The sequence below is a fragment of the Rhododendron vialii genome, chromosome 12a (assembly GCF_030253575.1).
Source record: "Rhododendron vialii isolate Sample 1 chromosome 12a, ASM3025357v1".
In the NCBI taxonomy this organism is placed as follows: domain Eukaryota; kingdom Viridiplantae; phylum Streptophyta; class Magnoliopsida; order Ericales; family Ericaceae; genus Rhododendron; species Rhododendron vialii.
The window spans coordinates 23,605,327-23,632,700 of record NC_080568.1 but is presented as its reverse complement, the minus strand read 5'-3'; the positions used below and the strand labels follow the sequence as shown (position 1 = coordinate 23,632,700).

The 27,374-nt window shown below is 42.8% G+C and overlaps 1 protein-coding gene across 9 annotated transcripts in view; it reads left to right on the top strand.

Moving 5' to 3' along the window:
• Positions 1–1,216: 1,216 nt before the first annotated feature.
• Positions 1,217–27,374, top strand: part of LOC131310091 (uncharacterized) — a 60,658-nt gene continuing 34,500 nt past the window's right edge. For 3 of the 9 annotated variants that reach the window (XR_009195120.1, XR_009195118.1, XR_009195119.1), the window contains exons 1-2: positions 1,217–1,510; positions 23,963–24,106. Coding sequence is in view for 4 of the 9 variants with exons in the window: in XM_058336901.1 (XP_058192884.1) it covers positions 1,496–1,510; positions 24,059–24,106; positions 24,186–24,380 (258 nt within the window). In the remaining 5 variants the exon portion in view is untranslated. Of the gene's footprint in view, positions 1,511–23,962; positions 24,107–24,165; positions 24,517–27,374 lie in introns of those variants that run through there. The other 6 variants (XM_058336900.1, XM_058336899.1, XR_009195121.1 and 3 more) reach the window with 5 other exon arrangements.

The following is a 27,374-nucleotide window of genomic DNA, read 5'->3' as shown; positions in this document are numbered from 1 at the left end:
TTTTGACTCTTATATTAAACAAGCGTAAAATTGAAGCTTAGATTCAGTTCGCTTAGTACGCAAATTAAACTCAAATGAGCCTTTACTGAGCCTAGTCTTGAACAATTCACAAACGGCTCACTTTACTTGTAACCCTACTGGCTTTCAGTGTGGTAATCCCACATCGGAGATTTGGGGTTGCGTGTGTGTGTTTATATGGTTCATTCACACTTCACCTAGTCAATAATTGCCTAGGTGTTCACCCTACCAAACAAAATTTGTAACCCTACTAAATAGGACTGTCTGTGGTTCGGATTGCTATGAATCCAATCCTAATCAGCGAGTCACGGTTTTAAAAAAATACAGCACACGGTTCCGATTTTATCCACGGATTACATTCCATAAGCACTAAATTGAAAATCCAACCAAACAAATCAAATTCTTGCCACCAAAAAAACGAATAGCAACCAAATGAAGTATTGTCCAAACATTATCTACTTATTACATTCCATAAAACCTAATGAAAACTAGCCAACACAAAACAAACAAATAGTATCACATTAAGTTAAAATTGCTGAAAAAATTAAAATCAATTGGTAAAACTTATAATTATTTACTAAATATTACACATATACCAAAATTCCTGTAGTTCGTTCCAATCCAATCCGTGAGTCATGTTTCGGTTCTGATTTTATCCACGGATTACATTCCATAAGCACTAAATTGAAAATCCAACCAAACAAATCAAATTCTTGCCACCAGAAAAACGAGCATTACAATTTACCATTACATCCACCAATATAGCAACCAAATGAAGTATTGTCCAAACATTATCTACTTATTACATTCCATAAAACCTAATGAAAACTAGCCAACACAAAACAAACAAATAGTATCACATTAAGTTAAAATTGTTGAAAAAATTAAAATCAATTGGTAAAACTTATAATTATTTACTAAATATTACACATATATTATTATTGAATATTTCACGGTCTGATTCGGTTAATTCATGGTTTTGTAATGAAAATCCGTGGACCGAACTGTATCTTACGATTTTTCAATTTTTAAATTCGTGTCCAAACCATTAATTCACGGATCCAATGCAAAAGGCACTAATTAGTTTGGTCCGGTCCGATTTCACAGTTCTCGGTTTTTCTTGGACAGCCCTACTACTATCTAAACCTAATCCACCTCTTTTTCATTCTTTATATTCGCCCAAAACTTTGTTCCCCCTGCCATTACGGTTTTCCGCACTGAAGAAGGAGACATGCCTTGCGAATTTCAACGAGGAGAGAATTCGAAATTGGGGTCGCTGGAGGAATTTGCTAACCCAAAGCAACCAAAACTGGTGCGAGAAGGAATTGGAAAATAGAAGAAATCGTTGAAGCGGAAATCGGGGTCGTCGGATGACAAGAAACAAAGACAAAATCAACTAGGAGAGCAAAAAGAACTGGAGAAATCATTCAACGATTCTGATGACAATATTGATTGGCGTAATTGCTATGCTGAACAGATGAACAAGAGTGAGGTATGCATGTATGTATTGTTGGAGATGTGAATATCATATGGGTGGCTACATATCTCAACTTGATAGGCACCAATATCAATTTGGAGATAGCTTCAAGACCCATTTGTTGACTTTTATAGGATTCATTCGCAGCTTGTATCCAACCTTGTGAGTAGGGGTGATACCGGTCTGGTTTCGACCGGTTTTGCCATTTTTTCAATCGAAATAGGTTATTCGGTTCGGGAATTTTACAAGCCGAAACCAGTTGAGATCATATGGTCCAGTTTCGGTCCGGTTTATCTAGGTTTCTTTCATGGGCCACATTTTGGGCCCAACACATCAAAAAATCTTCGATTCAACCCAAAAACAACAGATCTATTGATCGGAGATGAGAGACAGCCGGTCGATAGTGGCTTTTGAGAACCACAATAATGATACAAACATTACAAACGAACTGAAACAAAATACAAATAGCAGCGGTGGCCATAATGAAAAAATCAAACACTAACAAAGACAGAGAGATACTACATAGACCGATAGACAGAGAGAGGGAGAGAGAGATCTGTTTATGAGTGGTGGGTCGGTTTCGAACTTGTGCGGCTGTGCCAGTCGTTCCTCGACCTCGTCGTTGATAGAAGAGATGAGACTATGAGAGAGAGAGAGGGATTCAAATCGGTGAAATCGCCATGACTGGAATGCGGGCTTGTGGCTATGATGAAATGAAATTAGGGCTTGATTGATAAACCGTAAACGTATTGAGTATTGATATATATAAAAAATTGATTAATTGTGTATAATAAATATATTTAGTAGACCAAAATATACCAAAAGGTTGGGTAGCCCAGTGGTAAAGAGTGGCGAGGGTTTTCAAAACTTTCAGGGTTTGATTTCCCTCCCCTATATATATATATAGCTGGTTCAGTTTCGATCGATTTTTAAAACACATAAACCGGAAACCAAATCAGTTTTCAAAAAATAAATTTTTTAAAACCGGAACCGGATTGAAATTATTCGACCGGTTTGAAAAATTCGGTCCGATTTTCCTGGTTCAACCCGATTTTTCGGACTTAGCTAACAGCCCTACAAGGCCGGCGCTGAGATTTTTGAGGCCTAGGACAAACTTGTAAAACTGGGGCCTTGTGTATTTTTTAGAAAAAAATAAAATAAAACTAACCTCAAAATGATAGTTACTTGGTCCCATATTTTGTTTCATTGTTTCGATTGCTCATATAATTTTTTGCACCAATAAAAAAGATATCACTTTGGAACTGAGTTTGTGAGACGAAAAAAATATTCTTGTGAAGAATGAAAAGTTAGGCCCATAGTACTTGAACCATGTACCTATTGGATAGGAAAATAAAGCTATGCCGTGAGGCGAGCTAGCTCATTTGTTATATGTGCACTAAATTAAACATTTATTACATACATGGCTATACCTTTCTAGGGCCCTAATTTTGAGCCAAAATTCGGGGGTTTAAGTTGGTCATTTTGTGCGCCTCAGCTCAAGGCCGGCCCTATATAAATACTTATGTATTTATGCTATTGAAAGATGAGACATAATAGGGTGTGTTTTTTTTTAATCCAATTGTAGATTATATTTTGGGTGGGGAGAGTGGGTGTGACAAGGAATTGGGTAATGTTATTTACCCGGGTATTTTGTACTGATTATTCTCATATCGTAAAGCACAGATATCTCCCATGGATGTAGATTATTTTTGGCCGAACCACGTGAATTTTTGTGTCCTTCATTTGAGTTCTTTTTCATTGTCATTTATTTGTTGTCTGTGAATTATTTAGTTTCAAATCTAGGCTTTGGTTTGCTTTTGCTAAATCCCAACATGCATGAATGCATGGATGTGTGTGTGTATCAAACAGTTCAAACTTGTTTTATGACTTTATCTGTAGAATTCCTGATAATGGATATCGTTGTTTGAAGGGATTTGATGTTGATTATGTGATAAGTCCTAAATAATGTAAATAAAGGGGCTTATCTCTCTCATTTTTTCCACACTCACGTGCACAATTAGTTTGATTTGAATGATACTGCGCATAGTTTGTGTTTTTTATCGTTATAGGTTGAACGTGAGAATAAGGTATGTTTTGGCGCCATGAATGGCTTCCAAAAACATCCAAGGTCCTGAGGCCACGTGGAATCCCATGGACGAGCTCAAAAAGTCATAGTAAGAAGCCTCAGAGTGTGAGCGGAACAGCTGAGGGTGATTTGAAGATGAAGCAAGGAAGCTGACTGTTTTCCAGATCAGTTCTGGAACCCCCAAAAATGCTAGTTCCGGAACCAACCATCCAGTGGACAACACTTTCTGATGCAGCAGACCAGTTCTGAAACCCCTAAAAATGCCAATTCCGGAACTCAACTGAAAATTTGATAGATTTTTGTACCCGACCTCAGATTAACTTCGGGGTATTTTGGTCATTTGTAACTTGAATTCTAAGGGTTTGAAATTGGGTTTGACTGGGTTTGAATGAGGTTCAGGACGCTCAAAGCTCAAACATACCAACAATTTTGGGATGTTCTTGACCTTAATCATCATTGGGGAATCGAAGACCGTAAGTCAACTAATCTGGACAGTCCAAAATAGGGTGTCTACACCGCCTTAAATTTCTAGTCAAACTTCTTTTTTTAATCAAATTAGGAGGTAGAGAGAATTCATCACTCAAGAGTTGGCTGTCTCAACGCCAAACTTGGTTAGCGGTCCTAACGCTAAAATCTCTATGCAAGCAAACTTCCAAACGAGTTATGGATGCGCTCCTTATGGATTCGATCCCGAACTTTCGGATACTATGCTTTCAACCGACCTAGCCCTACGCTTGGGGTATTCTTATTACAACACACATTAAGGTCGCAAGCAGTATGTTCCCCATAATGTGCGTATGATTGGTTTAATTCATCCACATACAAACTTCGACAAGAATCCCCAGTTCCTTGTGCAGGCCGAAAAGACGTCAAGGACACTACTATCAACGTATGCGTGGATTTATTTGTTTTGTCCATTATATTCCTCCATTAACTTTTAACTTATTAGTTTACGGAAATATATTCTAGAAAACGGATTATTGGTTTGTGAGGGTCGTCAAGCTATGCTCATAGCTTGTTGTTGGTTTAAATCACTATGTTACCTTCGAGGTCGAGGCCTTTGGTGGAACCCAGTCTCTTGTGCTCTTCTAAGCTCTGGTGTACGTTGGAATTGATGAGAATCCGATCGAAGTCAACATTTGCAAGGTTAAACCAAAATCCTAATTGCTCAAAGGTATGGTTTAGTTGCGTGTCTTATTCACTATTCTTGTTAGTGTTAATGATTACTCTATGCATTATATAGTTCAATAGCTTGGTGAAAAGGGGAAGCAGAAAACAATCCAATAGTTTTTGTTATGCTGAGAAGGAGAAATAATTTAGCCCTTCTGGAACTGTTTCCATGACATCGCCATAGATTAGATGGTTTTCTATCTTCCAGTAATAACGGGTTAGTATGTTTATGTGGTTTTACATTTGATAGGCATGTACCTCTATTTGCGTATAACATGCGATTTTCCCACATACATATACATCGGGGGGGGGGGAGGGGGAGGGTGTGATGGTATCGAGAGGCAATTGTGTGAGAGTTTATGAGATAACCAATTGTGTAAGAGTTTACGAGATAACCAATCCGAACAATCCAATCAACAAGATAAATAAATCCATCAAATGAGCTACAATCACTTTAAGCCCAACATAAGGGTAAAAAGTGTTATTTTTCGTTTTTGGGGTTGGTTTTCCTTCGGCACCCGGAAGGTATATATATTGGGGGCTTGGGGTGAGAGAAAGAGTGCGGATTCATCGTCTTTTGAGAGAGACAGAGAGAGAGAGGGCAGATTCATCGTCTTTCAAGTTAGGTAATATTGGAAATTCCATGCTTCTCTCATTTCTCAGCTCATTTGTCCTTATATTTGATTTCAAAAAATGTCTGTCTTTAAACTCAAAAAATATAAATATGATAAACTTTTGGCTAAGTCTTCCAAAAAGTAACAGCGTAGAAGGAGTCTAGAACAAAAGGGTGAAAGTGTTATTTCCCGTTTTTTGGGTCGGTTTCCCTTCGGCATCCGGAAACAGTATCTACCGTATATACTAGGGCACGAAAGAAGAAAGAAGGGCATGCAGAGAGAGAGAGAGAGAGAGAGAGAGAGAGAGAGAGAGAGAGAGAGAGAGTGTGTGTGTGTGTGTGTGCGGATTTATGGTCTTTCGAGTTAGGTAAGATAGAAATGTTCACGCTTCCCTCCCTTCTCAACTTTTCATCTTTTTTGCACCAATAAAAAAGATATCCCTTTGGAACTGAGTTTATGAGATGAAAAAAATATTCTAGTGAAGAATGAAAAGTGTAGTGGGCCGAAATATCTGAAGGTTCAAAAGGATCAAAGAGATTCTATCACTGTGGATTCATCGTTCAGTTGTCTCAATTCATTTGTGAGTCAAGACGCATCTTGACACTTCACATCATATGTTTCCCGAAGGGAAGGCGGACTTCTGGGCAGCTTGCCGAGCTTCGTAAGAGTCACCGAACGTTGGATACTATATTCGTTCGGAAAGAATCGCTATCGCTCAGTGATGTCCTATTGCTCGGTGACTTTTCCATCATTTGTTTGACACTGTTTACGCTCGGAAGGACTTTTGTTATCCGGTTATGTGTCCGTTCGGTATATCGTTCGAAAACCGCCTTTGTGGAACCTTCTAGAAGCTTTTGATGATATGTGGGTTGTCTTCTCTGATAACTGAGGTGACATCTCTGATTGACGTGATTTGTCTGACATTGACAAATGCGGCTTGCAATCTCCAAGAAGCAGTGTTCATTAAATGTTCCTGACATGTGATGTCATCCGAGCGTAATAGAGCACGTGGGTTGCAGAACCAGCCTGTGCAGCACTCTACATCTTTGCCTATAAATAGAGGAGTGCCCTTTCGAGGAAAAGGAGGAGATTTTTGACTCTCAACTACTCTCTTATACTTCCTAACAAATTTTCTTACCAAACTTCTTTCTTCTCCACTTACTGACTTGTTCGTCGGAGCATCTTCCTAGAGGAACTCCCCCTTCTGGTTCTGTAGGTACACAAAGATCAGCATAGCACTTTGAAAGTCCATCAAAGAGAGAAAAAGGTTTAAGAAGATCATAGTGAAATCAGCCCCCCACAATTGGCGACTCTGCTGGGGAATATAGTGCTTTTCATACTTCTTCCTAGCAAAAAGTGGAATTGATTTCCACACCTGATCTTATTCTTTCTTCTCCCTCTTTCTTCAACATCAAAGACATGGCCCATCGTCTTCCTCCTCCGGGTCTGGAAAACTTCACCCTCGGGCTTGCTGGGTATGGATTTCTTAATATCGAACCCAACTAGGCCTCCAGGACTGCCCCTTTAGTCTCTCGACAACTTTCGTTCCTTCAAACCGAATTGGATATCACCCTGACGGAGCAAAAATGCCAGGCGGCAGTTATAGCCATGCTCGAGCAACGGCTAGAGGATCGGGATGGTGGCGTGGTTGCCACACCAACCCACGTCCATCATGCCGAACCAAGTCACCCGAAGAAGATCCATAAACGAAGCAGGAGATCACGACCTACGCAAACAACCGAGTTAGCAACTTCCGAACATCGAACCGTTTTCAAATGTCTCGAGCGAGACCCAAGACCTCAACCAACAAGCTCTCGTTCGCGCTTAGCAAGCCTCATCCGAGCTGAGAGCTCGAGATCCTGTGCTACAAGTTCGACAGCTGGTACCAATAAGGCAAGGGTATCAGGCCGAACGCAACACCCCCCACGACAAGATATGGAATCAAGAAAAGAGAAGCAGCCTATGAACTTGAATAACCCGCCTCGGCGCATGCATACGAGAGAATATCCCGAGCGATTTGAGCAATCCAATTCCGAACGTCATCGTGAGAGATGGCATTTGGTCAATTCTCAAGATCGCCGCCAAACGACAAGTGGGGATGGACGTTTGGAGCGTGGCAATACGCTTGTTTTATATGATCAATTCACGGGCCTACCGACCATGTATCAACCCATTGATGAAGGTGCCATGCCTCATCATGCTCGTCTGTAGGGCTCCAGAGGAGAAGCCCCAGAACCCTCGGGAGGAGAAAGTCAGCGGCGTCGGGAACGGATTGAACACCCACGACACCATCACCGAGAACACAGAAGGGTTCCCGAGCCACGTATTACAATTCCACCTCAAGTCGCTCAACCAAATCCCATTCCCGAAGACAATTCTAAGCTCGGGAAGGCTAAGGCTTCCCTCTTTGTCGGCGCAATTCAACAGGAAAAGCCCTCTGAACGATTCACCATGTCGAAACTCAAGCATTATGAAGCAAAAGAAGACGCAGTCGCGTTCGTCTGCCGCTTCCGACAAACAATGAGCCTCCATAATTTCTCAGACGCGCTCATGTGCAAGATCTTTCCCCTTATGTTAAGCGAGCCAATCATGCTTTGGTACAATCAGCTGAAGCCCAAGTCTATCACATGTTTCAACGAGCTGGAATTGGAGTTCACCAAACGATTTGTAACAAGCAACGTCCAGCAAAAGACATTGTCTATGCTGGTGAACATGAGAAGGGCAGCGGGGGAGACTCTTCGGCTTTACACCGAGCGGTATTGGGAGGTGTACAATCTGATCCCAGATTGTGATCAAGGGGTCGCAGCCGAGTCATTCATGAATGGACTAGATCCTACTTCTGCGTTGTTTCGAGATCTCTCCCGAATCCCGCCGAAGACAATGGGGGAGTTGATGGTGATCATTGAAAAAATATTGCGTCCACGAAGAAGGAGTTGCCGAGCGCAATGTTTCAAAGACCCCCGAACCTTCCAAGGCACCAGTTGCAGTTAAAAAACAAGTGGCCAACGTAGGGCAGGGAGGAGGCCCAAACAGCAATAACCAAGGTCCGAACAAACAAAATAGCAAAAACTGACTGCCCCAACACCCTCAACAGCAACAACCATGGCAGCAACCAAGACGAGAACCGCGGCTGGACGAATTTGTGGCCGAACGAACCATATTCACCAAGCCTATCTATAAACTTCTAAGCATTATAGGCTAGCTACCGTTCTTCATTTGGCCGATAGGATTTATGGGCACGGCTGGAAATGGGCCCGGGATGTGCTCGTACCACAAAGAGCGTGGTCATTATACAACACAATGCCAACCGTTCAAACGACATTTGGAGGAGCTTGCCGCAGCAGGGCATCTCAATCCATGGATTGATACTCAGAGGAATCCACTTCCTCCTCCTCCACCAATCATAGGAAACATCGTGGGGGTCATCCAGGGCCTTGTTTTGAAGGACGAGCAACCGAGCTTCAATCCGAGATTGATAAAGCCATCACTGCATTATCGGTATGCAATATCGGCACTTCGATGAAATGAAAATGGGTGGATCCGAGTCTCGAAGGCCCTATAACCTTTACTTCTGAGGATTTCATTAGAGTGCAACTACCTCATACAGACGCTCTTGTGGTCACCATTACTATTGCCTAATCAACCGTACAACGGGTATTAATTGACCAAGGAAGCTCAGCTGAGGTAATGTTCTATTCAACGTTTAAAAGCCTCAGGCTCACCCCTGATTAGCTTCAGACGGCTACCACTCTGCTCATCAGCTTCACCGAAGCCTCTGTTTGGCCGTTCGGCTTAATCACCCTATCCGTGCGAGTCGGTTCCCGGATGATAGATGTTGAATTTGTGGTGTGGTTTCCTCTCCTAGCCCTTACAACATCATACTTGGTCGAGCCTGGTTACATGGAATCAAAGGTGTCGCCTCCGCCCTCCACCAAGTCGTAAAGTTCGTTGGTTGGAACGGCCGACTGGAAAGCCTTCGAGGAGGCCAAGTGCAATCAAAGAAATGCTACATCAGCATGGTGATGAACAAATAAAGTGTTTTGGAAGTGCAATGCGTTGAGATAGTTGATGTCCCAGTCCTAGAAGATGTTGGTTTGCCAGCCGAACAAAGATCATACGAAGAGCTTATACGGGTACCAATTACTGAAGACGACATGCGGTACTTTCTTATTGGCAGCTCCTTGGACGAGACCGAACGTATGGAGATGTTTGAATTCCTTAAAAGGAACATTGAAGTGTTTGCTTGGACTCCCTAGGAAATGCAAGGAGTGGATCCTTCGTTCGCTTCTCACTCCCTTAATGTTGATCCGAACTGAAAACCTGTGGTGCAAAAGGTCCGACGTTCGGCTGCTGTGCATATAGAAGCTGTAATGACAAAGGTAGACCAATTGCTAGAAGCAGGAGCAATTTGGGAGATTTTATACCCAACCTGGCTTGCTAACCCTATTGTTGTACCAAAGAAAAATGGGAAGCTAAGGGTTTGCATCGACTATACGAACCTTAACGACGCTTGCCCGATGGATCGCTTTCCACTTCCTCGGATAGAACAAATGGTGGATGCGACGGCGGGATACAAGCAACTGAGTTTTATGGATGCGTACCGAGGTTACCACCATATTGCTCTGGCGAAAGAGGACCAGGAGAAGAGGGCTTTCATTTCCCCTCGGGGAATGTACTATTATAACATTGTTCCATTCGGATTGAAGAATGCTTGGGGGCTACTTTTCAACGGACCATAACCAAAATGTTCCTGGAATGCTCGGCAAAATATTGGAGGCCTACATTGACGACATGGTATGCAAGAGTAAGTTCGCTCGCCGTTTTGAAACGACATAAGCTTCATCTAAATGCAGAGAAATGTGCTTTTGGAGTCGGTTTGGGAAAATTCCTTTGTTACATGGTGAGCCGCCGAGGGATAGAAGCAGATCCAACACAACTTATGGCAGTACAGAATCTCCGAGCTCCGACAACAATTAAGGAAGTACAACGACTCACAGGAATGGTGGCCGCCTTGAATCGTTTCATCCGACGCTCTGGAGATCTTTGCCAACCATTCTTTCAAGCAATCAAGATTAGTCAACAGAGGTTCGTCTGGACTGAGGAATGTGAGCAGGCTTTGCAATCATTAAAGGCATAGCTTTCCCATGCTCCACTCTTTGTTACACCCCTGCCTGAAGAGGATTTGTACCTCTATCTTACTGTCTTGGATCATGCAACCAGTTCAGTTCTCATTCAGAAAGAAGGGATGGAACATCTGCTGATCTTTTACTCGAGCAAGACGATGACGGACTCTCAGACGAGGTATCTGCCTATGGAAAAGTTAGCATTGGCTCTTGTTTCAACCAAAACAAGCCTTTTGCCTTACTTTCAATGCCATAGGATTGTGGTCCTCATTGAGTTTCCTCTCAAAGTTGTGCTTCGAAAGATGGATTCATCAAGCAGGATTTTGAAGTTTTCCCAGGATCTGGCCAATTTCGACATCCAATTCGAGCCCCGAACTGCCATTAAGGGATAGGCTCAGGCTGACTTCTTTGCCAAGCTTACGCCTGGGCTGCAAGATGAAGCCAACGCTCTGGCCACAGCTGTGGAAGCAGCTCGGATCGCCGACGAAGAAGCTCTTGTAGAGTGGAATAATCCTCCTTCTGAATCCTTGCGTGTTTGGTATACCGCAGGAACAAAGAAGCCTAAGAGAGAGTGGAAGCTCTTTTCGGGAGATGCTTGGCGAATGACGGTCGATGGGGCTTCCAATGTTAACGGCGCGGGGGCTAGGATTGTAGAGACCCGTAAATTTCCTTATTTTTTTTAATTTTAATATTTTATAAAGGGATAAGTGATGGTTTAGTGTGGAGATTGTGGTTGTAGGTTAATGTGCAAGAATATGGAAAATATGGGTGTTAGTGTAATATAGTGCATGTGTGTATATGTGTGTGTGTGCCAGGAGAGAAAATTCATTTTCTCTCCTCCCTCTCCATCTCTCGGTTCTCTCTCTCCTCTCCCGGCTCTCTTCATCTCTCTCACTCTCTCACCCAAAAACTCGCCTCTAAACTCAAAACCCAAAACTATCAACCTCAACTCCATTTTTCTACTTGTGTAATCGGGCTCGTATCGCATTGGATAGAGCTCGGTTCGGTGTATTTAGCTCGGTTGGGATTCCGGAAGCTAGGGCTTGCATAATCTCTTTGGTTTCGGCTTGGATACTCGAGGTAGGGAATTCTACCTCTCTTTATATGTTTTATGGGTGATTTGGTGCATGAATCGTGCTTGTAATGTCGTGTTTAAGTTTGGATTGAAAATTCGTAGTTGCTGTTAGAATTGTCTGTTTTTCCTAGATTCCTACCGGTAGGCCCGTCCTTTCTACCGGTAGAACGTTGTTACTTTACCAGAAAATCGATTCCCTACCGGTAGGAGCCTTTTCCCTACCGGTAGAACAATTGAGAAATTTCTTCGTAACCAGCTCAAACGTACAGCAGCAGCTCAAAAGCTGCTCAACGTATCGAACTTCTACCGGTAGGAATTCCATACCTACCGGTAGGTCAAGCACAAATTCGAATGTTGACCTTTCTGTTTCCAAGTTCTACCGGTAGGACTTGCTTGCCTACCGGTAGGTTGCGTGAATTGGAGTTTCTACCGGTAGGACTTGTTCACCTACCGGTAGGTCTAGGTTCTACCGAAATGTTGGCCTTTCTGTCTTCAAGTTCTACCGGTAGGACTTGCCTGCCTACCGGTAGGAGACTAGGAGTTTGAGCTGCTTTCAGCTGCTTCCTTGAGCTGCTGCAGTATCTTTCAGCTGCTTTCCTATATCCTTCAACTCGCGTGTCGAAGCTTTTCATTGACTCTATTGGGTTCGTTTACGCATCACTTCTAGTGTTTGGAGAATAATACATATTTCATACCTAAAAACATGCCCGATGGACTTGAATGAACTTATTGAGTTAATTATCACGGAAACTAGGATCAACGGATTGACTTTAATGGATTACGAATATAATGTGATATGCTACCGCCTAATTTGAACTGAAAACCGCAGTGAGTAGTTGATGCGTGGGTCATGGGTTTAACTTGAAGTAAAAGGTTAGTAGATCGCTTAAAGGGGAATTAATGACGGTTTCAGAACATGTGAATGATAAGATGACAGAAACGGTAGCTAATCAATGAAACGAGAAACATGTAATGTAAGGATTGATTTCTGTTGAACCTGAAGCTGGGAACAAAACATGTGATCAAATGTACGGGGCCTAAAGAACCCGGAATGAGAATCGGATATACGGGGTCCTGAGAACCCGGAATGAGAATTGGATGTACGGGGTCATGATCACCCGGAATGTAAATTGGGTATACGGGGTCCTAATGCCCGGAATGTCTTTTGATTGATATCATAATGTGACGATGTGAAAGATTTCTTGCGTGCCCATCAAGGATCCATAGGGAACTTCTGAGATACTAAGCGGTTGGAACGTAACCATATGAGGTGGATGTGTGAAGATCGAAAGATGAGTAAAAATGAATTCAAAGGACAAAGATAGGTTAATTGACAAGAGTGAAGTGTTCGTTTACGTTCTAAATTTCTAATATAGTACTTGTGTCTTATCCATGCTCCTTTGTTATCCGAAAGTCCATGTTTCATCGGCATCTTTCATCTCATTTGCATATAGAGTTTGCGTAGACTTTTCTACTGGGCTAGTGTAGCTCAAGCCTTATATTATTTTCAGGTGCTAACCCGGAACCATAGCTTGCATTGCTTGGCATGCTTGGAGTGTGGACATTATTTTTTGAAAGTTAACCGAAGGAGTTACCTATTCATCTTTGTAAATTTATTTTGAAAGATGTATTTGTAACTAAAATTGTAATTCTTTTGACTCAGAATATTGTAACCACTAATTTTTTTTTTTTTGAACTTCGCTACTTATGATAATTTGGGGCCATCGAGCCAATGTTGTAATATTTTGGAACCTTATGGACTTGGAAGTTTAATTGAGGGAATGGGAACACAGTGACCTTTTGGGTACCGTACGGATATTTGTGAGTATTTTTTTATGAAAATCATTTATAATTATGTTAAAAATTCGAGGACGTGACAAGGATTGTTCTTGTTCCACCCAGTGGAACCATTCATGAGAGTGTTGTTTCCATTGGCTACCCGGCAACGAATAATGAAGCCGAGTATGAAGCTCTTATCGCTGGTTTACAACTCGCTCTTCGGCTCGATGCAGACTCGGTTCATGTCTTTTGTAACTCTTGGCTGATTGTGGGTCATTTGAATGATGACTACCAAGCCAAGGACGAGCGTATGAATGCTTATGTTAGTCACGTCTTAGCACTTTTTCAACAGTTCGGCCGAATGGAGGTGGAATGGATCGCTCGGGAACACAATGCTCATGCTGATGCCCTAGCAGGTCTTGCTTTTATTTACAATATCTCGTGCAGTCGCACCATTGTGTTTGATGAAGTCGAATCTCCTAGTTTCGAGCCATCCGTTTGTTTGGTGGCGGCAATCACATTCGGTCCAAGCCAAATGGATCCAATAATTGCATATTTGAAGAATCAAGTTCTCCCACCGAACAAACGAGAGGCACACAAGATCCGTTGCCGAGCAGCTAATTACTTTTTGGATTCCAACGATAATCTTTACCGACGAACCTTCACTGGGCCCGACTTACAAGTTGTTCATGAAGATCAAGTGGAGAGTGTTTTGGATGAGCTTCACTCGGGTAGTTGTGGGGCACATTTGGGAGGACAAACTATGCCTCAACGAGCACTAACACAGGGTTACTGGTGGTTAAAGATGGTCAAATAGTCGGAGGATTATGTGAAACGCTGTGTTCGGTGTCAAAAGCAAGCGTCACTCATCCACCAGCCTGCCTTTCCTCCTAACATGATCACTAGTCCATGGCTGTTTGCGGTTTGGGCTTTTGACATTGTTGGCAAAATGCCAAAGGGACCTGGAGGATTCGAGTACATGCTTATTGCCACTGACTTGTTCACAAAATGGGTCGAAGCTTCACCGTTGGTCAAGACAACTGCAGGCGATGTGGAATGTTTCATTGGAAGCACATCATCTCTCGATTCGGCGTACCTTATGCCATCCTTTTCGACAACGGCTCCCAATTTGTTGCAGCCGCCATCAAAGCCTTTTACAAGAAGCGCCATATCACAATCCATAACTCATCTGTGGCTTATCCCCAAGGCAATGGTCAAGCCGAGGCGTCCAACAAGACCATCACTTGGGGGCTCAAGCGTCGTTTGGATCTGAAGCTCGGCTTGTGGGTTGAAGAACTTCCTCATGTTCTATGGGCCTACCGTACTACTCCTCGGCGATCCACTGGCCGCACTCCGTTCTTGATGGCCTATGGAATGGAAGCCGTACTCCCCTTGTCCACATTGATCCCCACGGCTCGAACGAAGAACTTCAACCCCGTTGATAACAATGCTCTTGTGGGTGCAGAGTTAGACTTCGCTGAAGAACTCCGGGACAATGCCAACCTTCGGCATGCGGCATATCAACAGGAAGTCGCTCGGGGCTACAACAAGAATGTTCGAGCTCAGCCGTTCAACGTTGGTGATTTGGTTCTTCGGATGGTCACCGAGGCGGCAAAGCTCACCAAGCTCAAGGATCCCTATGAAGGTCCCCATCGAGTGGTAGAGAAGATTGGCCATGGCATTTATAAACTTGCAGAGATGGATGGAACGCCGATCGCTAATCCTTGGAATGCCCAAAAACTTAGGAAGTTCCATGGATAGCTCCCTTGTCGTTCCACTTCTCTAACTTTGCTTTTGTTTTTTTCTATTTTTTGTCAGGATGTAAGCTTTTGGGCATTTTGTTAATAGAAGTGTTTTTACTCTTTTCCTATTGTTTTCCCTTTAGCGTTACTTTTGTTGGGCATTCTACCTAGCCCGAGTTCTTGCCTTCGAGCCCAGGCACTTCTGCCCAATATGCCTTTGTTTGGGCTATTGGTTCACTTTGTTCGGGCGAAATTCTCATAGCCCTCAGCAATCAATTGTTCAGGAAAAATTCTCGTAGCCCTCGGCTATCAATTTGTTCAGGCGAAATTCTCATAGCCCTCGGCAATCAATTTGTTCGGGTGAAATTCTAGTAGCCCTCGGTATTCATTTCGTTTGGTACTTCATACGTTCAAAATTTTTTAGAGACTTTGGTACTCACGATTGACAATATTTGTCCGGTACCCATTCATTTGCCTTACTGGATTCCCATTTCTATACTTTGGCAATCCACTAAGGTAGGGGTCTTATACATAGGTACAGTTGGATTCATAGCCGAACAAAAAGACTTGTATGAAGTTTTTATGAGCAATCAAACTTATAAGCTTACTTGTTACGTTTAGATTTAACAAACATTGGGCAATCCGAGCTCCAACACAATACAAACATTAATAAAGAGGAATTAGAATGAGTAAAAAGACTTGTAAATTCCTCTTAAAACTTCCATCATTTCTAAGGCATGGTAGTGGTAGATTGTTTGGTGCCATCCTTCAACCTGTATTAATTACATACCACGGTGCAGCTAGGGCCTATTGTTCTGCGCCGACCGTGTCAAATAGATGTCAAAAAACATTCAAGAATCAAACTTTAGAAGGAGTTGCAGAAGGAGATAACACAGGCTCATTCTGAGAAGCCTGAACATTTGTCGCTTTAATGGGGTTGGTCGTTGGTTCTTCAGCTCCGACTTCGGCAGGAGCAAGGAGGGGGACTTCCACTAGAATTCTTCTTTCATCATCAGGCTCAACCCCTGCGTCATCAAAGCCTTTGTTGTATCCGAGCATAAAGCTCTCCTTATGTTGGCCGTCCTTTATTTCTGCCTGGACTTCCATAATTTCATCTGCCACGTCCTCCTCGGCCTGGGCATACCCCTTGTCATAATGCTCCTTCAGCTACTTCTCCATCTCTTTTTTCATCTCCCTTCCTAGAGCTCTCCCCTCAGTGAGTCCCTTATCTTTTCCCTCGACCCGGGTACGCTCGACCGAGTCTTGCAGCCCTTTGATCAGGTCATTCAGATTTGAAATCTGAAGTTTTTGGCTTTGGTACACAAGCTTGGACTGCTCCAAGTTCTTCTTGTACTCCTCGGCAACATTTTGATTATGCTCTGTCGACTGCTTCAACAACTTAGTCTTTTTGTCGTGCTCGGAGAGATAACATTGAGCGCTCATGATCGATTGGGTGGCCTGTGTTCAAAACAAATTAAAGTTATCCGAGGACTGTACATCAAGCAAGCAGGAAATTTATTGCCAGAATGGAAAAATTGGAGTTACCCTTCCAGCATGAAAGTAATATTCACTCAGAGCAGCTTTTAGAGAAAGGGGGCTTTGGATGTCCCTCGGCAAGGCAAGCCCGGACTACAGAGTGAAAGCCAGAGAGGGATCCTCCTTCAAGCTATCAGACTTCAGGATCTGCTTTTTGTCAGGAGTGATGAAGTTTGGCATCCATGGAGTCTTGGCATCCGAGACTAACTCCTTCCCCTTCTCTCCCTCCTTTTTCTCCACCCCCATACTCCTTGGAAATTCAACATCCGAACCTCAAGCCCGCGGGGTAATTCTTGGTCTTTTTTCGCCAGGAGCATCCTTCGGGGATGAGGGGGCAGCTAGAGGTTGTTTTCGGGGATGTTAGGGAGTAGGAGCCTTTTGGCTCGGAACGGACCCCGAGGACCTTAGAGCGCCAGATTTCTTCAGTTCGGCTTTCTATCTTTCTTTTTCCTCCAGCTTCTTTTGCAAAACGGCTCTTATGCTTCGGGGAGGCATCTCTTCCTCTTGCTCTGGTGAAGTTTCTTTGATCGGAAGCCGCAAGACCCCTCGGAGTGGTTCGTCCTCGCTTGGTAGAAGTTCTTTTGGAAGTTCGGTTTCACCTTTTGGAATTTGCTTCTCCGCTTCTTCATATGCTTTTTCTCGGATCTAACCTCCGTGGGTTGCTACGTATTTGAGGATTGTTGGTGCGTCTCTTTCTTCTCTCGGAATGGTGAGAAGAGCAGCTGCAAGCCCATAACCCTTTGCTTCTCTCAACAGATCTTTGTTTAGCTTCGGGGTATCTGCCGAGCAAATAAAGTTCAAGCAATCATGAAACAACAGTCATGTATTGTGTAATAATAAACCAAACAAAAAAGAGAGAGAAGGGTATATGCTTACATGGATTTCCCCTACGAGTAGCAACTTCGAATCGACCATATTCTAATTGAGGGTACTGATAGTTGCCCCAAACCTCTACGTAATCCGAGGCCCATTTCTCTGAGTCATACATACCCTCAGGAATAATCTTTACCATATTCCTTTGGGAGCATAAGTAGTATCGTGAATACCTGATGTTTTGAGACATCATGTAATTCTCAAAAATGTGGTAAGCCTCTAAAGGGAACATTTTTACCTCGACTAATTTAATTACCGAATGGATGATACGATACGAGTTGACGCTCAATTGACACGGCGTAAGATCAAAAATGTGAAGGATCTCTCTCAGGACCCTGTGCATAGAGAACCGAAGCCCGGCTTTGATGATCGCCATCAGAGGAACCGTGATGTGCTCATCACTAAATCTTATTCGGAATCCTGGGACGGGCGTTATGACGACGTCGTTCAGTACATCATAGGTCCTCCGAAAAAGATCAATCGCCGTTTGATCCTTGAAGCAATCCCAATACGGGCAAGGATCTTTTCCCGCTCGGTCAGGGATCACGTCGGGATCCAAGGGAACAATTTTTCTCCTCGTCCTCGGCGCTTGGGAGGATGAATCACCAACTGCTCCGGCCTTCTCATCTACTCGGCTCGATGAAGCAATGGGAGTCTCCCTCTTCAAATTTGCCCTCGTTTGCTCCACCCCGACCCTTTCTTCTCCTTCCTCATTCGGAACTTCTCCCCCTATCTCCTGAGATTCGTCCTCGATGTTTATGATGTTGGGATCAGGTCCCATCGTTCGGAGAGGAATGACCCTGGGGGGATAGTCAATTCCCTCAACTCCCTCGGCCGCACTTCCGCCCTCACTGATTCGGTAACTCCGAGCGTGCTCTCTGATTATTTCGGCTAGTTAGGGATCAACTCTATCGAAGTTTGACGCACCGGTGTCCACTGATCGATAAGACTCCCCCGACGAGGTTTTTTTTAAGGACTCCATACCTAAAAAATAAAAGTGCAAGGGATAAGACCGTAAGCGAGTTGCATGGTCGAAGTTCCTAATGTGCCTACGTTCGGTGATCTAATTTTTCTGTAAGTTTCAAATTTTTTGAATGACGATTTGTCATATTGGAATTCCGAGTGTGGGTCTCTATCGTGCACCGGCAAGACCGAAGAACCACTTTGGAACTTGTTCTCTCTCTCTTCGAAATCGGGGATGAATTCGTATTGGTGTTCGGAAGAACACGGGTTGAAGATGTACATACGCTCGGAAGAACAGATGAACATCCTCAACCAAATCTACAGTGTTCAGGCGACTGTTCCATTCGAAACAAAAAGAAAAACCCGATTTCTTGGGCCAAAACAAGTGCGAAAAACAACCAAAATGTAGTGAAAAGTATCAAAAGTCAAAAAATACTTGAAAACCAAGAGAAATTTGTGATCAAATTCTTCAAATCTTCAGATTTTTGGTAGTTTTCTGGTGTTGAACGTCGCCTGAGCAGTTGAAACAATTGAGGGATGGAGAGAAAAAGTGATCTTTTTCTCTCCATCCTTCGCCTTTTATACCTAAGGCGGAATTCGAAGCGGTTCAGAGCCCCCAGCCGTTGGATTTGGGCGGGAGATTGATGTGTCGTTTGATGTTTGACACATGGTGACTGATGGGATGCATCGTACCATTACCCAGTAACAAGTTAACGCATGGCATAATTTGAAATCGGCGGTTACAATAGCATTAAATTCGAGTCTTAATTTCAACAGGTTTGGGACTCGGAATGAAGGACCTGTTCGGAGCCAATTGTTTTCTTCGTCTTTTGTTCGGCCTTTGGTTTTCAACTTCTCCTTCCCAACCGAGCGCGAGAAGCAAAAGTTGAGGGGCTATTGTAGTGGGCTGAAATATCCGAAGGTTCAAAAGGATCAAAGAGATTCTATCACTGTGGATTCATCGTTCAGTTGTCTCAGTTCATTTGTGAGTCAAGACGCATCTTGACACTTCACATCATATGTTTACCAAAGGGAAGGCAGACTTCTGGGCAGCTTGCCGAGCTTCGTAAGAGTCACCAAACGTTGGATACTATATTGGTTCGAAAAGAATCGCTATCGCTCGGTGACGTCCTATCGCTCGGTGACTTTTCCATTGTTTGTTTGACATTGTTTATGCTCAGAAGGACTTTTGTTATCCGGTTATGTGTCCGTTCATTATATCGTACAGAAACCGCCTTTGTGGAACCTTCTAGAAGCTTTTGATGATATGTGGGTTGTCTTCTCTGATAACCGAGGTGACATCTCTGATTGACGTGACTTGTCTGACATTGACAAACGCGGCTCTACAATCTCCAAGAAGCGGCGTTCATTAAATGTTCCTGACATGTGACGTCATCCGAACGTAACAAAGCATGTGGGTACAAAAACTAGCCTGTGCAACACTCTACATCTTTGCCTATAAATAGAGGAGTGCCCTTTCGAGGAAAAGGATGAGATTTTTGACTCTCAACTACTCTATTATACTTCCTAACAAATTTTCTTACCAAACTTCTTTCTTCTCCACTTACTGACTTGTTCGTCGGAGCATCTTCTCGAAAGAACTCCCCCCTTCGATTCTGCAAGTACACAGAGATCAGCACAGCACTTCTACAGACCATCAAAGAGAGAAAAAGGTTCAAGAAGATCACAGTGAAATTAGCCCCCACAAAAAGTTAGGCCCATAGTACTTGAACCATGTACCTATTGGATAGGAAAATAAAGCTATGCTGTGAGGCCAGCTAGCTCATTTGTTATATGTGCACTAAATTAAACATTTATTACATACATGGCTATACCTTTCTAGGGCCCTAATTGTGAGCCAAAATTCGGGGGTTCAAGTTGGTCGTTTTGTGTGTCTTAGCTCAGGGCTGGCCCTATATAAATACTTATGTATTTATGCAATTGAAAGATGAGACGTAATAGGGTGAGTGTTTTTTTTAATCCAATGGGAGATTATTTTTTGGGTGGGGAGAGTGGGTTTGACAAGGAATTGGGTAATGTTATTTACCTGGGTATTTTTGTAACGCCCCTGAATTTTGGTCAATAAAAATTTCGTTAAATATTTGAATTTTATTTGAATTACTTATTTTCTCTTGAGTGGCTATATGATTTCTTGTTAATTTTGGTCTCGACTAGAAACCCTATTTGACCAATTTAGTTAGTTTCTAACCAACTAGTTGGAGGAACCGAGCAACCGACTCACCCGGTTACTAGTTGAACCTTTTGAAACTTTTGAACCTTTTCCATTACCCATTGGTCCATAGTTGCTAGGGTAATTTTTGTCCATTGGACAATAACCTTTTCATTATTATATTTGACTAAAAGTACATGTAGTCTTTTCAAAAACTTATTTTAAGTACAAAAGTACTTGTACTTCTTTTGTCCATTGGTTATTAACCGCAAGGGAAACTATTATCCATTGGGTAATAGGTTTAATCTTTCAACCAAGTACATGGGTTCATTAAATTAGTCTTTTATTTTTCCCCATGTGATAAAGTACATAATATTTTATTATGTAAAGTACTTAATAGCCTTAATAGCCTTTAAGGCCTAAGATTCTCCTAAGTACTCTTATATTATTTTATATTGGGGTTTTGTACCCAATTGGATTAATTTATTGGGGAGTTGATCTTCCTAGAGTACATTAGTACACTAGTTTATTTATTTAATGGGACATGTGTCTAATTAGGATTGTTTATTGGTTTTTGGATTTGGAAGGAATCTTGTACTTTGTACCTTTCTTATTCTTTCTTGCATTTATATATATATAAATGTACTTATGAGAGAGAGAGAGAGAGATTTCCGAGAGAGAGAGGGAGAGAGAGGCCGAAAGAGAGAGAGAGAGAGATATTTTTGTTGTACTACCTTGATCTTTCTCATCTTTTCAAATCCTTGGTGATATCTTTCTTCCTAGCCAAGAATCTAACCTCCTTTGTACCATTACCAATTGTTTAAGACCAATCTTGTGCCCATGTCTCCTTTCCTTCCAACAAATCTCCCATAGTCCAATCCAAGGACTAACCTAGCCTTGCAAGCTACCTTATTAGACCCAAGTCTTTTTTGCCTAATGACAACCTATGATGGGCTATTATCCTAGCCTTTATTAGCCTAAGATTTGACTACAAGCTAGACCTAGGTTATAATTACCTAGATTCACCTAAAAAGCCTAAGATCTTATTGGGTTTTATTGCCTTATGCCTAAAGGTTTGGATTTGACAAAGCATGACATGCTTTGATGTGAGTTGATGGAGCAAATCCATGGGAGATATAGAGAGAGAGAGGGGCCGGCCATGATGGAGGGAGAAGGAGAGTTTTGCCTATAAGTAGCAAGCCATTCCAAGCATTCAACTCACACCTTTCCAATCTTCAACTTCTCTCTCTAGAATTCCTTTGTTCTTTCTTTTGTTCTTCATGTTCTTGAGTTGTTCTTGAGTTCTTCAAGAAACTCAACCTAAGCCGCTACTAAACCGCCACCCGACCACCCTTCGATCCATAAAGTAGAGTAGTGTTAGTCAAGATTAGGTTTCGAGAGAGACCCTTCTCTTTCGAAGCTACCGGGAACTACCGTAGGAGGTTACTCCGTCCGATAGCCGACTAACCTTCCGTAGCCGTTACTACCGCCTAGAAGAACGGTAAGGAAATCTTTACTTACTTCCTATTTATTTACTTACCCAAGTATAAAGTAGGTTATCTTTATTTACTTACTTATCTCGAAGTATTTGTATTGTTGATATTTAAGATGGTTATGAGTATGCATATATGAGTTGCTTGTATTACTTGTGGTGTGATAAAGCATAAGTGATTTCACTCCAAAGACGTCTGTATATGTGGCGTTGTGCTTTGAATAAAGCATAAGTGATACACTCCAAAGGCGTCCGTACATGTGGCGTTATGCTATAAGTGGTGATTGAGCGTGATAAGTAATATAGAAGTAGATGATCTTGTTAGAATGATTCCTGCTTACTTTTGTCCTACCGCAGAGTCTTTGCATGTAAACGAGACACGAGAACCGAGAAAGTAGGAACATGACACCTAGGGTGTGGTTAATGAAGGGAAATGTTTTTCGTGGAAGGAAATATTTTGAAACAACATAATGACCGATTTTGGGTGGCATTATGTGAGTTGTGTGCGTGTGTAAAAGTAAGATTTGTGAAAAACCCAATGAGAACCCGGAGCGGCGGAACCGAGGGTTTAGTTTTTCGAAAACCCCATATGGGAACCCGGAGCGGCGGAACCGAGGGTTTTGAATTATGGCTTGGTTATCCGCGATACGGAGCCAATGCAATGTGTGCCAATGGGAACCCGGGGCGGCGGAACCATTGTGAGGATACTCGGGAACCCGGAACGGCGGAACCGAGGTTAGGTGTGTTAAACAAATGGTTTTTGAAATGTTGATTTGTATATGAAAATGTTGACACGGTCTACGATGAGTCGCGTAGGAGAAACACGGAAAATCTTGGACACCAACGTTGATTGATAGTCGAATATGGATGTGTCATTATTAGCTGCGTATACATGTATCACGTGGAAATCGATGTTTTAGTATAACCTGTAGTTTATAAGTTATGGGTTAGCGGGTATAGGATTGTCCTGCTGAGCTGTTGTAGCTCACGGTGTTACCTTTTGGTGACCCTGACATATTATATGGGTGGCGACGCCGGTATAATGTGTCAGATTTTGTAGATGATCAAGGTAAGCAGTTCACCGTGGAGGCTTTTGGAGCTGAGGAGCTGGCAAAAATGGAGGAGCAGGTGGAGCTGTAGTTAGGAACCCTAGAATTCCCTCCATTTGTGTAAATATTGAACTCGTGTGGAAGTTCTGTTATAATAATGAGCCAGACTCCATTTGATTTTATGAATAAAATGTCCTTTTAACGTACCCAAAATTCGGGGCGTTACAATTTTGTACTGATTATTCTCATATCGTAAAGAACGGATATCTCCCGTGGATGTAGATTGTTTTTGGCCGAACCACGTGAATTCTTGTGTGTCCCTCATTCGAGTTTTTTTTCATCGTCATTTATTTGTTGTCTGTGAATTATCTAGTTTCCGAAAATGATATTGGTATCGACGGGGTCTATACCAAAATCGTAGGGACGAACGCGCCGGGCCGTCTCCGACCATCGGACGGCCAATCCGAAAAAGGGGTGCTCGGATCAAGCACCCTACACACCTCGGATGCCGTTCATTCCCGCGTAGGCCCCCTTGTTTTTTTTTTTTCTAGAATTTTTGGACTGCTCGGATCGGCTATCCGGTGGCCGGAGACGGCCGGGCGCGGCCGTCCCTACAATTTCAGTAACGATCCCGTCGGTACCAATAGTGCTAGTTTTAAATCTAGGCTTTAGTTTGCTTTCGCTAAATTCCCAACATGCATGCTTGCATGGATGTGTGTGTGCGTATCAGACAGTTCAAACTTGATTTATGACTTTATTTGTAGAATTCCTGATAATGGATATGGTTATTTGAAGGGATTTGACGTTGAGTATGTTCCCCAGAATGTGTGTATCATTGGTTTAATTCATCCACATAAAAACTTCGACAAAAATCCCTAGTTCCTTGTGTAGGTCGAAAAGGCGTCAAGGATGGCTACTGAACACTACAACGCTATCAACGTATGTGTGGATTTATTTTTTTGTCCGTTATATTCCTCCATTAACTTTTAACTTATTAGTTTCTGGAAATATACTCTAGAAAATGGATTACTGGTTTGTGAGGGTTGTCAAAGTATGCTCACAACCTGTTGCTGGTTTAAATCACTATATTACCTTCAAGGTCGAGGCCTTTGGTGGAACCCAGTCTCCTGTGCTCTTCCAAGCTTTGGTGTACGTTGGAATTGATGAGAATCCGATCGAAGTCAACTTTTACAGGGTTACACCAGAATCCTAATTGCTGAAAGGTAAGGTTTAGTTGCGTGTCTTATTCACTGTTCTTGTTTGTGTTGATGATTACTCTATGCATTATATAGTTCAATAGCTTTTGTTATGGTGAAAAAGGAAAGCAGAAAATAGTCCAATAGTTTTTGTTATGATGAGAAGGTGAGATAATTTAGCCTTTTTGGAACTGTTTCCATGACATCGCAATAGATTAGATGGTTTTCTATCTTCCAGTAATAATGGGTTAGTATGTTTATGTGGTTTTACGTTTGATAGGCATGTATCTCTATTTGCGTATAACATGCGATTTTCCCACATACAGATACATCGGGGGGTGATGGTATCGAGAGGCAATTGTGTGAGAGTTCATGAGATAACCAATTGTGTAAGAGTGCTTAGCTCCAAACTCGCCTTCAAATAGAAGGTTGAGAAAACCCTAAGCGTAGGGCTAGATCATTGGTGTAGGGGGATGAAAACAATTGGTACTTCGAGTCAACTGGATCGCAACGGCTTATTCGTGCCTCTTCACCGGAACCCTAATTTATCGTCTGAACCCTAATCTGCAAAAATAGACAGGGGGTGAGTGCACCTTTGCCTCTCGTGGCAAAGGCCCTCCGATGCCTTTGTTAGTGTCACGTACTAGAAAACTCAACCCTAATTATCAGTAGGAAAGCAGTAATAATGCAATGTATTGCGTACCTTTTGCCTCTAGGTTTACCTCATATTTATAGATTTATGGATGCTTGCTGTCCAAGCATCCTTATTGCCATAGGATTCCTAACTCGTATAGGAAACCCAGGATATCAAGGAGTCTCATTTCCTTTATCAGTTTATAGAAAAGAGTCCTTTTAGGATTCTTTTCCTTTAAGAGCCGAACATCCCATACTTGTTGGGTATCTTTCTCAGATCCTATATTCTTGGGATCTTTATCCCTATATGAGACATGACTATTCTGGAATCTTCCAGAGTATTCCCTTTGCTCCTATTCTCAATTGGAGCTCCATCTTTGTTCGGCCGTCTCATGGCCGAACAGACGGCTTGGACCAGCTACTTCACATGTAACGTGGTCCAATGTAATCAGAATGTCTCTAACTGCCGAACAGTCTATTTATAGCCATGACTTCTCATATCACTGGTCCATTTTGCTGTTCACCGAACTGCCCGGCGGTAAGTCTAGTCGTTTTTACCACGTGTTCCTAAACATCACGTGTTCGGTAACTAAATGTACCTGCTCGGGAATACCTCCCTACAATTGCTCCCCAGCTTCATGTATTTACCACTGTTCGGGGGCAATATATGATGCTTAGAAGCAGAATTCTATCTAGACCAAACTCTTTTGATCCCGTGCAGTAATAATTTCAATATCTCATTGATGCCTTTTGGCGCCTCTGTCATTATACCATCTCGAGGTAACGACTCCACGTGGCATGTTCCATATGCCTAGCATTAAATTCGAACTGACGTTCTATGAAACGGCGTCAGAACGGTTTCTTCTTTCCGTTACTTTTTCCTGTAACGGTGTGAGAGGAGACGTTTCGTCTCCGTCTCTCACCTTTAAACCGCTAGAAGGGCTCTTTTTGGTTGTTTATTCAAAACATTCGAACTCTCAATCCTAAGCTTTCCGCCATCGCCGCCATCTGCAAATTCGATTGCACTCCAAGAAATCATCACGGTATCGTTGTAAGACTCTCGTTCTAACTCCATTTCTTCTGCTTAGGTTTTCATCTGAGATTTCATTCTCAGATTGTGGTCATTTCTAGGGTTTCAATCACGCCCATTCTTTCATTTACGTTTTCTTCGAGTATATCCATGGCGGATGAACATGACACCCCTCCTAGACCCAGTAAGTTTAGGAAATTCTGTGATACTCCCGCCGCAATGGCGACGTTTAGGACGGATTACAATGTTCCTGATAACGTAGGTCTCGAACTTGCCCCTCTAGGAGCAGATAGGGATAGTGGCTCATGGGACAGAATGTGTATCCCTATCGTAGCAATTGTCGAAGGAGGAGTCCGTTTTCCCCTACATCCACTCCTTCGTCAGATCCTAAATTGGTACCACCTTACTCCTATGCAAGTATCAACAAATGTTTTTAGGCTGATAAATGGAGTAATTGCTTTAAATAGAATTCTAGGGACCCAGCTAGGGATCTGGGACATTCAGTGGTGGTACAGTATTGTACTAAACCCTGAATATAACACCTTTTATTTCAAAGTAAGAAGGGCAGAAAAGCGTCTCGTGCTCAACCTGCCGGATTCTGCTCGGGATCATGAGATTGACTTCTTATATGTTACTGGAGCTTTCGAGCCATTAGGAGAGGATGGTCAAGTGGTGGGACTCCACTGCCCCCACATATGGGGATACCCACGTAATACTCCTCTTTCAATAAGTTTATAATATTTTCGTTTACCGCTTTCTCATAGCCTTTACATGTGTCTAATCTTGCTGTTACAATTGTGATCTGACAGCTGAAAACGCTAACTATCGTCCCAGACGCGTTCCGAGCAACATCCGAACAGAGGACATCAACAAGGTTCTAAAATATACAGGCGTACCTGGCACTTCTACAGCTGGTCGGGGTCGCAACGCAGAAGTTCTTCTGGGATACGACCCTTCATATAGAGGGGTTATAGACAGAAGGCTCGCTCACCCCAGCACCAGTACTGCTTCCACCTCCACTGCTTCCCAACTTAGGAGTACCAGAGCTAACATTGGAGTGACAGTAGCCGGCCAACCGGGTGAAGTCCCAATTTCCGAAGGAATTCCGTTACCACGAGTAAGAGTTCGAAGATCCTCACGGAGTCAGGCCTCCTCTCTACCATTACCCGAACAGCCAGCTCCGATCTGTGTAACTAGCCAATCCTCATCCTCAGGTTATTCTCTATCTCCTCCTATCTCGAGTACTATGACACGTCAGCCCATAAATCTTAGCTCCCTCGTCACCGTCTCTTCTCGGGGACGTGGGACTGGGCGGGTGGCCTCAACTGGAGCCCCTCCCCCACGATCT